The sequence below is a fragment of the Gymnoscopelus braueri genome, assembly GCF_963280865.1.
Source record: "Gymnoscopelus braueri genome assembly, chromosome: 10".
In the NCBI taxonomy this organism is placed as follows: domain Eukaryota; kingdom Metazoa; phylum Chordata; class Actinopteri; order Myctophiformes; family Myctophidae; genus Gymnoscopelus; species Gymnoscopelus braueri.
Genome location: NC_137611.1, coordinates 28,602,416 through 28,616,017, shown reverse-complemented (window position 1 = coordinate 28,616,017; position 13,602 = coordinate 28,602,416). Strand labels below are relative to the sequence as shown.

The 13,602-nt window shown below is 43.4% G+C and overlaps 1 protein-coding gene across 5 annotated transcripts in view; it reads left to right on the top strand.

The window, feature by feature from the left end:
• The first annotated feature begins 991 nt into the window (after positions 1-991).
• The window catches only part of LOC308092880 (histone-lysine N-methyltransferase 2C-like), a 93,281-nt gene continuing 80,670 nt past the window's right edge, over positions 992-13,602 (top strand). For all 5 annotated transcript variants that reach the window (XM_080438988.1, XM_080438991.1, XM_080438989.1 and 2 more), the window contains exons 1-2: positions 992-1,744; positions 7,754-7,942. In XM_080438988.1, the coding sequence (XP_080295114.1) occupies positions 7,755-7,942 (188 nt within the window). In that variant the 5' untranslated portion in view covers positions 992-1,744; position 7,754. The remainder of the gene's footprint in view (positions 1,745-7,753; positions 7,943-13,602) is intronic.

The following is a 13,602-nucleotide window of genomic DNA, read 5'->3' as shown; positions in this document are numbered from 1 at the left end:
AGTGAATAAAGGGGAAAATGTCTGGGTGCTGTGTCTTACCCAGCAGAGGGCGCTCATAGTCCATGGAGAACGGAGAGCTGTGCTCTAGCTTGAGTCTAGCAAAGCTTACCATAGCTGGAAAGGCAGTGCACACACAGTGCACATAAATCGCAAGGAATTGTCTGGCTTCCCGGCGCAAAACTAAATCTAGTGATTGGGGAATAGAGGGCCAAACTGAAGTTAGAAAGAGATGCATAGATTATCTAGCACCTTCCGCCACTCAGTCAGACCTAATGGGGTAGCTGCTAGAACCCGACCCCTGGGGGCTCTCTCAAGTTTAACCCCTGCCTGCACAGTATGTCCGCTGTTGTGTTGGCTACGTAACAGCCCCACCAATATAAAAGCACAGGCCTGCATGATTGTGTGCAGAAAGTGCGTGCGCGCGTTTATGTATATGTATATGCGCGCGCGCGCGCGCGTGTGTGCATGGGGGGTTGGCTTTGAGCAGCAACTGGGAGCTATTTGGTCGTGATTTGCCTAAATACATCATTTGAAACGACATACAAAGCTCGTCAGATGATACCGTCACGGCAGTTGTTAAAGTTGATGCAGTTTTTAAGCACAAAAACATGCTGGAGGTCTGCATGCTACCACCACTAAGAGCCTCACACTGGCTGACAATCCGCTCCAATCCAGCGTCACCAGTCCAGAGCAGCCATGTTTTCCAACTCTCCCTATTCATTATTTTATTTACTAAATGCCCATATCCCTCCGCAGGGTCAGGGAGTATTTTGAAGAAATTGTCTAATAGGGTTATGCATGATTTCCGTTGTTATATTTCCCCGGGTGTTTTCCAAACAACCACCGTCATTCGGACACGTTCGCATTTCTTCAAACCGTAACTCTTGGACGCGTCGTTCGCGAGGCGCTCGGTCGTGTAGTCGGATCTAGATTTTCGGGGGGAAGCTGTAGAGGGCGGTGCTTCGGTGCCACTTAACGCTAGACATGGCCACCGTCGCGGAGTACACCGAAGCGTCGCCGAAAACTTAGATTTTTGTACAAAATTCACAGACATATTAACGTGTGCGCGCGTGTGCTTACACCGGGCGGGTTTTCAGTGCGCGGTTGCGGGTGTTTTTTTTGGGGTCGTCGTACGGTGCGTGGCACGCAGGGCAGGCTGGCTGAGAGAGTCTCCAGTCTGGGGGAACTAGGAGGCAGCTTGTCGCAGCTGAAGAAAAGAGAGAGCATCTCATCAAATACAACATTTATACGTTCAATGGAGTTGTGATGGTCGCGTCTGCTTGGATTCCCAGTGTTTACTAAACTGTTCTCCGATGTGTCCCCGTGGTTGAACCGTGTCTTTTGGGTGGATATCTGGAACGCCGACTGGTTCGGTTCTAGAAGCCGAACTGGTCGAAACTAAACATTTGGTGCGACGACAGCTGTCATTGGAGAAAGGAAAGTGATCCATCATCGAATGCTGCTGGTGCCAATGAAGCTGCTTTCCGTTGGATTCGCCATCAAATGGGCGCAGTCAGGAATAACGTTCTTCTTCCAGCGCCGGATCACGGTTGTTTTCTGCGGGATGCGTTTGTGAGAACTGCGGTGTTCCTTCATTGGAGAGAAGCGAGCTAGCTCGGTTAGCCTGCTAAGCTAGCTGGCTGAGTGATAAAAAAAAGTGTGACGTTTTACTCCCCCCCCCCCACCCCTCCTCCCCAGTATTCTGGACATGAAGAGAATAATTCGCTATTCATAGGGTTGGAAGGTAAGATATAAACCTGGAAGATTATGTTATTAAGATATGGTATGGAGTTGACACATGAGCCAACATTATTGTGCTACAGTCTTAAATGTTGGTGTTGTTGTTTTGTTTTTTTTGTGTCGCCGCCTTACTGCTTTTCATGACTCAGACTATTGCACGGAATGGAACGGCTCATGTGTTCAATACAAACACCGTAATGACACGAATGCACGTTACATCACATTAACACACCAAAACAAAGGGATCCACTCCACAATGGTTTGGGGGAGAATACAAAAATAATGTTAATTGGAGCTCACTTGAAAGTCCTCCACCACCACCACCACACTACTTGTGTAGAGTCCCTTCCACGGAACAGTTCATGCTTCATTTACAGTTCGTCGCCCGACATTATATGACGTGTTTTCAGCCCTTGTTTCCAGTTGAAAAGATGTCATTTTCGTCTAGCACGGCTAAGTATAACTTATAAATGAGCTGCTGGGTTTCAGCAAATAGCCCGAGCCCTCTCCCTCTACGTGTGTATGTGGGCCAAATGTTTCGTTTCATTGCCTAGCAGCCAGTTGTTTCCCAGTAGGCTAACAGATAGCACAGTAACATCTCCATTGACTGTACCTGTGGAGCATCCTTATCGCGGTGGAACATTACAAACACCAACATTACACAAACAACAGTAACGTTATACTAATCAGGCGGAGTTGGTCAACGTTTGCTAACCTGTTTGCTATCTGTGCCAGTTTCAAAGTTGTATGGCTGGCTGGCTAACATGAATGTAGACACTCCATTGTTGCGATCTGGCTGCACTAATCATGATATAATACACATCATATTTACTGATCATTGTGTGCAACAGTCGCGTCTCTCTGGTCGCTGAGCAAGGAATGCCTCAGTTTCTAAACAACGGGTTAGCAAAGACAGCTAACGTTAGCTGATTTAAGAGCACGCAATTGCTTTGTGCTCAAGCTTGAGTTAACAAAAGCTAACGTTAGCATCTCTCCAATGTACCACGTCTGATTGTGTTTGGCCAACAGTTTCCAAATGATGGTTTAAGTGCTATGTTATTAAAGGGACAGTCCTTGTAGGTTGCAATTGAGGTTCAATCGGTTGTCCTATTGCATTTAAATTTAAAGGCCTCACTACTACGTTTAGTTATCCAAAGACCAATGTGAGATATTGTATTGTGCTTGTTGGGATGGTAACCAATTCATAAACTGATATTGTTTTTAACGTTTAGGCCTGTTGCTGGCCCATTCAAACGCAGTTGTACCAGAGGTGCACAATTGAGTTCTTTGAAGTTACACCACACCACTGTTTGTGTTTAACCTGTGAAATGGTCAGCTCTTGTTTAACCACTCAAACCCTATTGGTTGACCAGAGTCCCTCAGGGCTCTATACTAGTCACTCACTGTTGACTTTCCTGTTTTCGCTCTACACTAAATATCTTTCCTGAAAATAGCCAATCTACAAGCTCACAATGCGTTGCGTATTGTGAGCTTGTAGATCTGCTATTTTCTGCAAAGTTTCCCCCACAATACGGATGCTGGGGTAAGTGGTTAGGTTAACCCATCCTTCCTGAAAGCATAAAGTGAGCATCACAAAACAACCACACACACCACACACAATGCCATCTGATGAACTGGGCAGAGATCACACTCCTGAGATTGATTCAGAATGCATTGATCAGTGTAAACATTTATGGTTTAGGTCTAAATATAAGCCACGTCAACCTCTAATAGTTTTTTAACCATAGGCAAGCATGTTTTAAATATGTAGTAGGATACCCCAAATGATGCATTCGGTCCATGTACTACAATTCAACATTGTGCTGACATATTAAGCAACTTAACCCATTAAGACCTGAGGCGATTCTTAAAAATGTTTTCTAAATCCTAACAATTTTTTGAAAAAAAAAACAAAACTTTTTTTTCAAGATTTTTCAAAAATAGCAGATCAACAAGCTCATAGCGCGGCACTCGGTGCCGTGCTATGAGCTTGTATATCTGCTATTTTTGAATAGCCAAAGAAATCTAAAGGGACACAGATGCATTCCTGGTCTGAAAGGGTTAAAGAGCAATTGAAGTGCTGTCATTCATGTTGAACAAATGACATTTTGCTCCACTGGTGATTGTCAAACCAAAACCATTAATGTGAATGTGAGACCTAAGTAAAATTGTGTGATGCAGGCATGTGAGCCACTTTCAAAATGCTGTCTGCTAAAAAGTTTTATTCTACTTAATTTCCACCAAAAGTGAGTAAGTGACCTTAAATGGAGGGTGAGGGGTAGCAGGTTTCATGAGAGGAAGGCAAACGGTGTCCTGTGGCTAAAGTGAACAAAGGTGCACACCATGGACTTGTGTTGGTTTGGGTTACAATTAGGCTTACAGCCTTTGTTGTATGTCATCCCTACACTCTTTTCAAAAAAAAAATTCTCCTACACTACATTTTTAACAAAACCGCACTATGTACAGAGAGGGATAACTGAAAGAACATTTGGCCCGATAGAGCTATACTATTAAAGACTGGATACCTCTTAAAATAAATAAGGTTAACTGATAATGATTCCTCTATGTAATGCCATTTTGTAAGCTGGTAACATCAAGTTTTATATTTGGACATAAAAACGTTGAACACCAGCCCAAATTATGAACAACAAACTATAGGTTACGAACGTAATCCTGGTTATTTGAATAATACGAGCTATATGTCTCGCTTATGGGAGAGCGCCCCCCTGATCGCAGAAGCATAATTTTATACACTTCCAGGCAATTTATTGGCTGGACCTGACGTCGTACTGATCACATGAGCAGGTGGGCTCCACCCCTTTTCACAAAAAGCTCCTGGCTCTGATCTGTACAGGTTATTCAACATAGGTCAGTTCCCTTCTCGGTAAGCATGCAAGAAGGGTGTTTTGACGAGACATCTCGCTCATATTATTCAAATAACCAGGGTTACGTTTGTAACCTATAGTTATTTAATCATGATACTCACTCAATGTCACTCAATGTCTCGGTTAAGGGAGTTATAAACTCCCATATTGCAGACTTATCTTGAAGTCCTAATCAGTCAGCCTATGGGGTTAACCCCTGCTGGAACTTACACTGAGGCATGCACCAGAGGCGGTGCAATCACATCCAGTCTGTAGAACCTGTAGCGAAGGTCAAAGGTGAAGACCAACTCGCCGCAGCACAGACATCATGGATAGAGATCCCTTTTGAAAAAGGGCCCAGGATGCAGACATCCCTCTAGTAGAATGTGCTTGAAGACCCTTACTAGAGTAGGACAATTGTATGGCGTCCACAATCCAGTGAGAGAGCCTCTGCTCAGTCTACTCCTCCTTCTATGGAGGGTAGGCGGTACAACCCATTGTCATCCATCTCAGCGCAGTCAAAACTCGTGTAAACTGGGAATGGGAGTTGTGAGGGGTTTATTTCTGCTGGTGCACAGTTCTGCGTAACATTTGGGGGGGGGGGGGGGGGGCAGCAGCAGCTTCTTGACCGTCTGGTCAGAGCGAGACCCTCTCGCCCGTCATACACATGCAGGTCTGGGCGTCTGGCCCACTTGGGGCCATGCGATTTTATAGGAATAGCCCCAGCCTAAACAGGTTGAACAGGTCTGCTGTATTGATCTGGAGATGCGGTCGCGAGCGCGAATTTCACGGGACTGCGCCCGCCTGCCTCACCGCCCCTCAACTTCTCCGCGCGTCCCAAATAATCGCCCGCCTCTCATTGAAAGTGAATTACATAGGCTCGTTGGATTTTGGAGAGGTCGAGCCACCCAGCTCTCTCCTAGGCAACATGTATAGCCATGGCGCGCCCCGCGGCTTGGATTGTGGTGTTAACGCGCACCAGGATTTCATCTGAGATTTGGCGGAGCTCCGCCATTGTCTCCTGTGTCGGAGTGTCCCTTGCCGTCCTGTAGAGCTCCGTGCCGCGCTCAGTGCTCTGGCGTTTTGCGGCCGCAGCCCTGTAGTCCATTTTGGTCAAGGAGGAGAAGAAAATGTTGTCGCCCCGAAGGCTGGCTCCGACGTCAGAGAGGAGGCAGCTGCGGGGAGCAATTGGTAGGCTACTCCTCCCTCTATGGAGGGTAGGCGGTACAACCCATTCTCAACCATCTCAGCGCAGTCAAATGTCCCATGCACGTTCGGGGAGGCAGTAGCTTGTTCAGCTCGCCGTCCGTCCCCGTTCTACTCTCGGCCTTTATGCCAGGACATTTTGCACATGAGGATGATTCAGCAGACCACTGAGCATGCCGAAATACAACACACAATGCATGAGTCGCCGTGAGCAGGGCTCAGACCTGTGCAGGGAGTCCACATTGGATTTCAAGTCCAACGTCCAACGCCACTCTGCCATCACAGCTGTGGGCCCAGAGAGTAATAATGTCCCGCTGTTGTGGTTTCAGCATATGTAGCCGCGGGGAGAGAACTTATGCAGTCTACTTGGATATAATGGCTTCAAAACGGCTTTCAGGAAGGCGCGTAATGGTGCCAGGATAAATCTTACGCAGCATAAGGCAGGGAGACCTACGATGTCTCACCCCTATAAAATATCATCAAACCTTCAAAACGTCTTTTCGAGAGCCCGAAATGTCGCTGAAATCAAGCTCACGCAGTTCAAAGAGTTAAAGAAACCGCCACAACGTATTCAAAATTACTTGAAAACACGGAACGTCGTTAAAAACCGGCTTGAGTTGAGACTAAGAACCGAAATCAAAGATGTACTTTATAGTGTCGAACTACAAAGTAAGTTTTAAAAGCCTTCGGTAGCGTCCAGTGGTCCAAGATGTGTTCTCGTCCTAGTTGGACAATTAAGCCACACGATAGCTGACGGACTGAGCGTAATGCTCTGATATAATCAACCCGAGAAGGGAATTATGAATAACCTGTTCAGATCAGAGAGAGATGGGAGCTTTTCGTGAAAAGGGGCGGAGCCCACCTGCTCATGTTATCAGTACAACGTCAGTGTATAAATGCTCCTGTGATCACGCCAGAAGGGCGCTCTCCCATAAGCGAGAGACATCGAGTTAGTATTATGATTAAATAACAGCTGCGTTTTCTTTTTTTAAACCCAGGGAAGGTTGCTGAGCATAAATGCTCTAAACCTGGGAGCTGCCCAATACAACCACAGTACTGACAGCCCCCAGTTGTAGGGTTCAGTGCCTTGCTCAAAGGGGGAGGGGTAAATTGTGGCCATTCACTTCCCCACCCAGTTTTTTTCTGCTGTTCCGTGGGATTGAACTGGGAACCTTTTAGGTCTTTCTAATGTTTTGTGAATATGCCGGCACTGGAATTAACACATTCGGTGCCAGAATTATATAATAACAGATTACGTTCGGTGCCCGAAATCTCACCGTTGAGCTGCACGGTGTTGTTTAAGCTGTAGACTCCACGACGAGCAATCCATGTGAAACAAAGCATGCGTGCATTTTGCACGATGGTCCTGGCTAACGCCTGGAACGATAACATCTTTACCGCAAGTCACAATGGCGGAGCGATGGCGCATACAAAATGAGTCATTTTCCCCAACGTAAAAAGTTTCGGAGTTATAAGGGTTTTACAGAAGGAGATAGAACGGAAGCGGATGGGGAGCCATGTTTTTGGCACGGTGATCTATAAGGCCCTTCCTTCTCAGATTCACTGTGGGTGATTCCAGAGCTGCTCCAGCCCCTCCCGGGTGGAAAAAAACAAAAAGACTGAAAACACTGTTCAGACCGCGTTCGGCACCGAAGCGCTACTCTGTGAAAACACGGTTCAGACCGTGTTTGGCACCCGATGTGTTAAGTGTCGCACACATGCACGCACACACCCGCCTCACTACAAACAATGTGTTTATCCCTGACATATAAGGCACGTAAAAGTGCGAAAATATGCTGTTCAAATTCTGCACTCAATTAGAAAAAAGTTGATCAGAGATGAGGCAATATTTGATTGTTCCAACTTCCAGAACTGGTTTCTTTTGGCTGCCATTTGAACAGGGCATGATTGTGTGTGTGTGTATCTCCTCTCGTCTTGTTCAGAATGTCATCAGAGGATAAGACTGTGGAGCCCTCTGACCATGGACCCTCACCGCCCTCCAGCAGTGCAGGGGGCACGTCCACAGGAAGCCCTGCCCACGCAGACAAGCGACCTCGTGGAAGGCCACGCAAGGATGCTGCCACTCTCCCACCCCAGGCGTCATCCTCATCCACATCCAAAACCAGGAAGAAGTATGTTTACATGTCGTCCATTCGTGCAATAATGCATAAATTATCATGTCAGTTTGTCATGTGAACACACAGGAAATCATTTGATTTAAAGTCTGGTGCTTGGATCTTTGTGATCACATATTGTGATGACCAAAAAAAGTTACAGTTTCTGACTCATTGTTCTCCATTTTTTATATAGTTCTCAATTTTTTTATAGGAATAGCCAGTCAAAATGAAATAATGTTGCTGAGCAGGGACACTGTGAATAATCTCCTGGACATATTTAAATCTTAATTTTCCCAATTGACTGATATGAAAGTTTAAATAGAAAGTCCAGGTACATTGCAGTGGAGCCCTAGGCATCAGCTATATCTTCTGCCATGTTTTTGCATGGATATTTGGCTGTGTAAACAATAGACATTATTGTGGTTGTTAGCATCTCACTCATGCTCTAAGTCTTATGTCATCCCCTCCCTCCCATCTTTGTCATCTGTATCTGTAGATATATTAGGCGGTGCCTATATTGTTAACCCCCCTTTCAATGACACATGTGATTTACACTAATTACATGTCTCCAATGAGCTCTTGGCCATTAAGACAAACACAAAACCAATAGGTTGATAGATACTTCATTAATCCCAGGTGGGTCTTTTGAGTCTTTTGCAGCTTGATATAACCAAAGTTAATAAAGATACATATGTTAATAAAATTAAGAAGAAATAAAATGTTCTAACTTTATATGGCTGAACAATTAATTGAACAATAATACATTTTGCAGTTTCAACTTAACTACTACAATTTCCAAATTAAGTTTTACCTTAAAGAGAAGGGGCTCCAAGATGGACTTTTAAACAACGTATTCTTAGTACATTTGGTAATATATGGTCCATACAAGTACAATTTTAATTTCATGCTTAAATGTATACTACAAGGACTATGTTTTTGCATGTTTAGATCACTCGCTAGAAGTCATATACTGTATACTTTACATTACTGCTGACAATTTTCTATTTTCCTGGCCTTCCAGCCATTGGTTTCCATTCATTTCAGTATGATAGGTGCACTTTGTCTCCTTTATTTTTGGTCAAAGTTAGGTTATTGTGTTTTAACACAGTTGAAGTGGTGAACCTGGATTGATTGAAAAGTTGAAAATAGTCCCTGAGGAAATGCTTGTTTTAGAAATACAATTGGGATGTCCATGATTAATCATGTGATATGTCTATAGCCTGTAGAAGCAGAACATTTAGGGGTTAAGTGCCAAGCTCAGAGACACTTCGACACATTGCCGGGGGCTGGGAATCGAACCTGGGACCTCCTGCTTCCCAGATGGGCTATTTTTTTGTTTTTAAATGCAAATTTCATCTTCCTGTTGATTTTACAAAATTGAAGATCTGGATCCGTTGATCCAATTTCTTTTCCCTAATTAAAATAACCAAATGAACGGGAAGTTGACATATTTATTAAAAATAAAATGCAGAACCGGGTTTTGTGACGTTATCTAGGCAGAATCAGCTTTGTGTTCATTTACGTGCTAGAGTGGGGAGTGACGACTAGAATTGTGAAATGCAGCTGAACAGAGGATGAATTGGCACAGAAAGAATCCATAGGTTAGCAATTACCGTATGATGCAGTGGCGGGTTTGTTGCATATTCATCACTATTACGTTTAGAACTTTGTAGCATGTATAATATGCTACAAAATACTCCAATTATATAATTACATTCTTTCATATTAGCTTGATGCAACTAATATTACACTGTCCAGAAAGCCTAATTTGTCTATACTAGAGGCTACGCGGCCCTCACAACGCACCACCAACCGAGCCGACCGCTATGCCCATATATGGATGTATCCTTTTACCTGTCAGTCCCTTTTATGCCTATATTTGGAGATCCCTGATGTTATCAGTATATGCTCATATATGGGCATGCTCCCTTTTGTACCCATATATGGAGCTGACTGGTTTGTTTGCGCCTGATGCCATGATGCCACATTGAGGTTAGACAACACACCCCATATTTGGGCGTAGCTGCATTGGGAACTCCTTATATGGTTATGTCTGAGTTATAGTGACATGAGCATGATGAGGTGGTCCCCCCCTCCCACCATCCCATCCTCCCATTAGCTATATATATATATATATATGTGTACCGGTGTATATATATTTTTTCTTTTTTCCTTTCTTTCTCTTATATAATATCCAGCTGTTTCACCAGTAGACATAATGCACAACTCCACGGCGGGTGTGGCAAACAAGGTAGACCTGCATGGTGAATGAGGTTAACTGCAGTTCTGAGACAACCTTGTGTTCATAGAAACTTAGCAGTCATGATATCCATTGATTACATTTTTCAATCTGATCAAAAGTTGGTGGCTCGGTCAGAGTGAGTCCCTGGTCAGCCGAGCTCGAGAACCCAAATAGCTACCTTTTTGCTGTGGTTGGGGGTTATTCCAGTTATAATCTTATTTAGAAGACTTATTTTACCCAGGGGTGTGTGCTAATAATCATGATTTGGCTAAACAGCCCCATGAATTCAGGTAACACCAGCACAAAACCTTCCCAATCTTTTATTGTACAAAGTGCATGGCTTCTTTGTTATTTCCATAGCAACACATAATGCAGCTTAGAGCTGCTGTGTAATATAATGCCTGCATGGTTCTTAACTCTCTCCCTACTCTGTCTCCTCAATCAGTCTTAATACCCAACTCCCAATGGATCATTTAATCTCTAAGCATCCAGATGATGTGTTAATGCCACAGTCTTAGGATGACCTGGGACAAACTTGGTATATGTTATTACTAGGGCTGGGCAATATGGACAAATATCACAATATTTTGTTTAACCAAATACTATCGATAATGTGCAGATAATATCATATTGTGCCGATTAATATAATTTTTTCTTTAATTAAAAGAAAAAACTAGTAATAAAAAAAGGTTTATGTTATTAAAACCAGGAAAAGACGACGCTTATGTCATATCATGATATTAAGATATCCAAAATCCATATCCAATCATATACGTATATAAATATATTGCGCAGCCATAGTTGATGCTGGTGATGACTGGTTGTGCCAGTGTTGGTATTGACACTGATCATAGTAAATCATAGGCTGTCTCAATGCTGAAACTTGATGCTTTTGATGGTGTACTGTGTAGCAGCCCATGTGATAATACGTCACCATGCATGCACACAATATTGTGTACAGTGCACTCTAACAAATCCACAAACAAATGCAAAATTATTATATTTGCTTTATTCATATAAGCATACTGTTACTTGAGCTGTGCCTTTTTGCATAATTATGGCTTCCTCAGGCTGAGTGAGGTTTGCTACATTTGCTGTTCATATTGTAAAGATTGAATGATGTACAAGTCATGTATTAGTATGTCAAGATGGTGAAGTTGAAATTGGACCTTTTCCTTAAGAAATGGAGCTAATAAATAAAAAAATGAAAAGAGGCTGTGGCCGGGCGGCCGCTGTTCTAAATGATTAGTGACATGTTTTTAGTTGTTATAATAGTGAAACAAACTGACATACACTGTCATGCACAAGTTCATTCAACTCTTGCATAGCCTTTGATAAACTCTGATCATCCCTGACATTTCTACTCGAATTAATGTAAATTGGTAGTAATGCACATAATACATTTCTCCTGTTTAAGCAGCACCTTTAGGCCAAAGCTCTTGTGTACCCTGTTGCAGTTCAATTGGTTCGCCAATACTCAGTCTCTTGTCCATTCCACTCCTGCTCGATCCATGTCTGTTTTTCCAGTCTGCTTTTTTAGAGCTGGGACTACTTACCACAGCATTATTTTCACCCTCTTTCTTTTTTTTCTCTCTCTCTCTCTCCCGTTAGTGGGATTGTGGGGGATAAGTTGCGCAGGGTATGGGGGTTGGACGCTAGTCTTGAGGTTTGTCACCGAAATAAAAGGCTGTCTCAATGCTGAAACTTGATGCTTTTGATGGTGTACTGTGTAGCAGCCCATGTGAATACGTCACCATGCACACAATATTGCACTCTTGGATGAAAATGTCATACAGGCGTGATGTCTGCATTTATGTGTGCCTTTGAATATGATTTGTTACAAAAGAAAAGTGCCTGCAATTTAAATAGTAGCATAGGCGCTGTCATCTAGGTCTATATTCACAATACTGGACATCTCCTTTCCTCCCAACACATTTATAGAGTTTGACATCGAAGTTGCATTTTTAACCTAGATGTCTACACATCTCCCACAGTTGTCATAGGGCATATATATACCAGTGCTGTGAGGATGCGTGACTCAGTTCCTAAGCATAGGCCAGAACTCTCTGTCTATATGGTGTTTTTTTTAAAACAAAGATTGAACTGTTAACAAGTTGTTACAAAGGAGTGATGTATTTATTTTTATTATTATCCAGAACCTTTTATTTACATGTCTAACTCAGCCACAGATTATTGCAAAAATATTTTTTCTGTTCATGTTTGAAGTGCACATCTAGGCTTTGTCTTTCATCTCTGTGGCTGTCAGAATGATTCGAGGCTACTGCCAAGTCCTCATACTTCATTCATGGTGTTGAGTTTGTTTATTTGAAAAAAATAAACAAAAATTGTGCCCGTGCAGAGTTCTTTGCTATCATTTTAGGTTTTTAGGGTTGTTCCTTATCTAGACATGGAAGTCATTTGGAGGGAGGGGTTGATTTGGCTTCCAGCCGATAGTGATTTCTCTCTCCAGTGGCACCGAAAATTACCCCCCTGTGCTTCCCACCCCCTGCATCCTCCGCTGCACCCCTGAGACACGCTGCTCTCATTTGGGCTCTGTCTCTCTCCTCACTTAGCACACTCGCGATGGATGTTGCTGTTTAATTTGTAGCCATGACAATTATCCCCTCCACATGGCGCTTCCAAGATTGGGTTAACCGAGCTCCTATTGGAGGGTGCCGACAGTGACAGATCTTTGTGTGTGTGTGTGCGTGTGCGTGCAAGCGCATGCTAGTCTTTGCACATGCGCACACACCCATTTGCCTGTGTGCATACAGGCGTATGGGTGCATATATTGATGCATGTTTACTCTGCTGACTGGGCAGTTTCCATGAGATTTGACAAGGGTTACACTGCCTTGGTGGTAATAACTTACTTTTTTGTGCAATTTATAGTGTGCAATATATAGTGCCTATCTTCAAAGGGATGCAGAAAGGGGGAAGTGAAGAGAAGGCCATTGTTGCTTGGGGTTTTGTGATGGCACTGCTAGGGGGGAAAAAAAATAGCATTGATGAGGTGTTTTTGGGGACTACTCATCAGGAGGGAGACAATGGTGATTTGGATCCATGATAAGGTGATCAGAAAATACAGTATCTCTCTGCTGTTTTATTTCTGCCTCCAACAGCTAGGAATAGAGAAGGCATACGGGCTGCACTGTATGTCTTAAATGAGTGGCTGTAGGAGCCCAATGTTTTAGAGTTGAAAGAATGATAAAACATTGCTAACCTGTTGTCAAGAAAATTATACCATAAACTATTTTGGACTGGTGGGTGATACTGCAGTAGAATGTTAATTGTCTGAATTGAAACATTGCGTGTATATAAACATGGACATCACAATTTGTTGGTTGTATTGTCTGGTCACAGACACACGAAGACCGGCTATAAACAATTTGGCACATTGATACTACTCGCTAACTCCAGCTTGCTTGTACTGT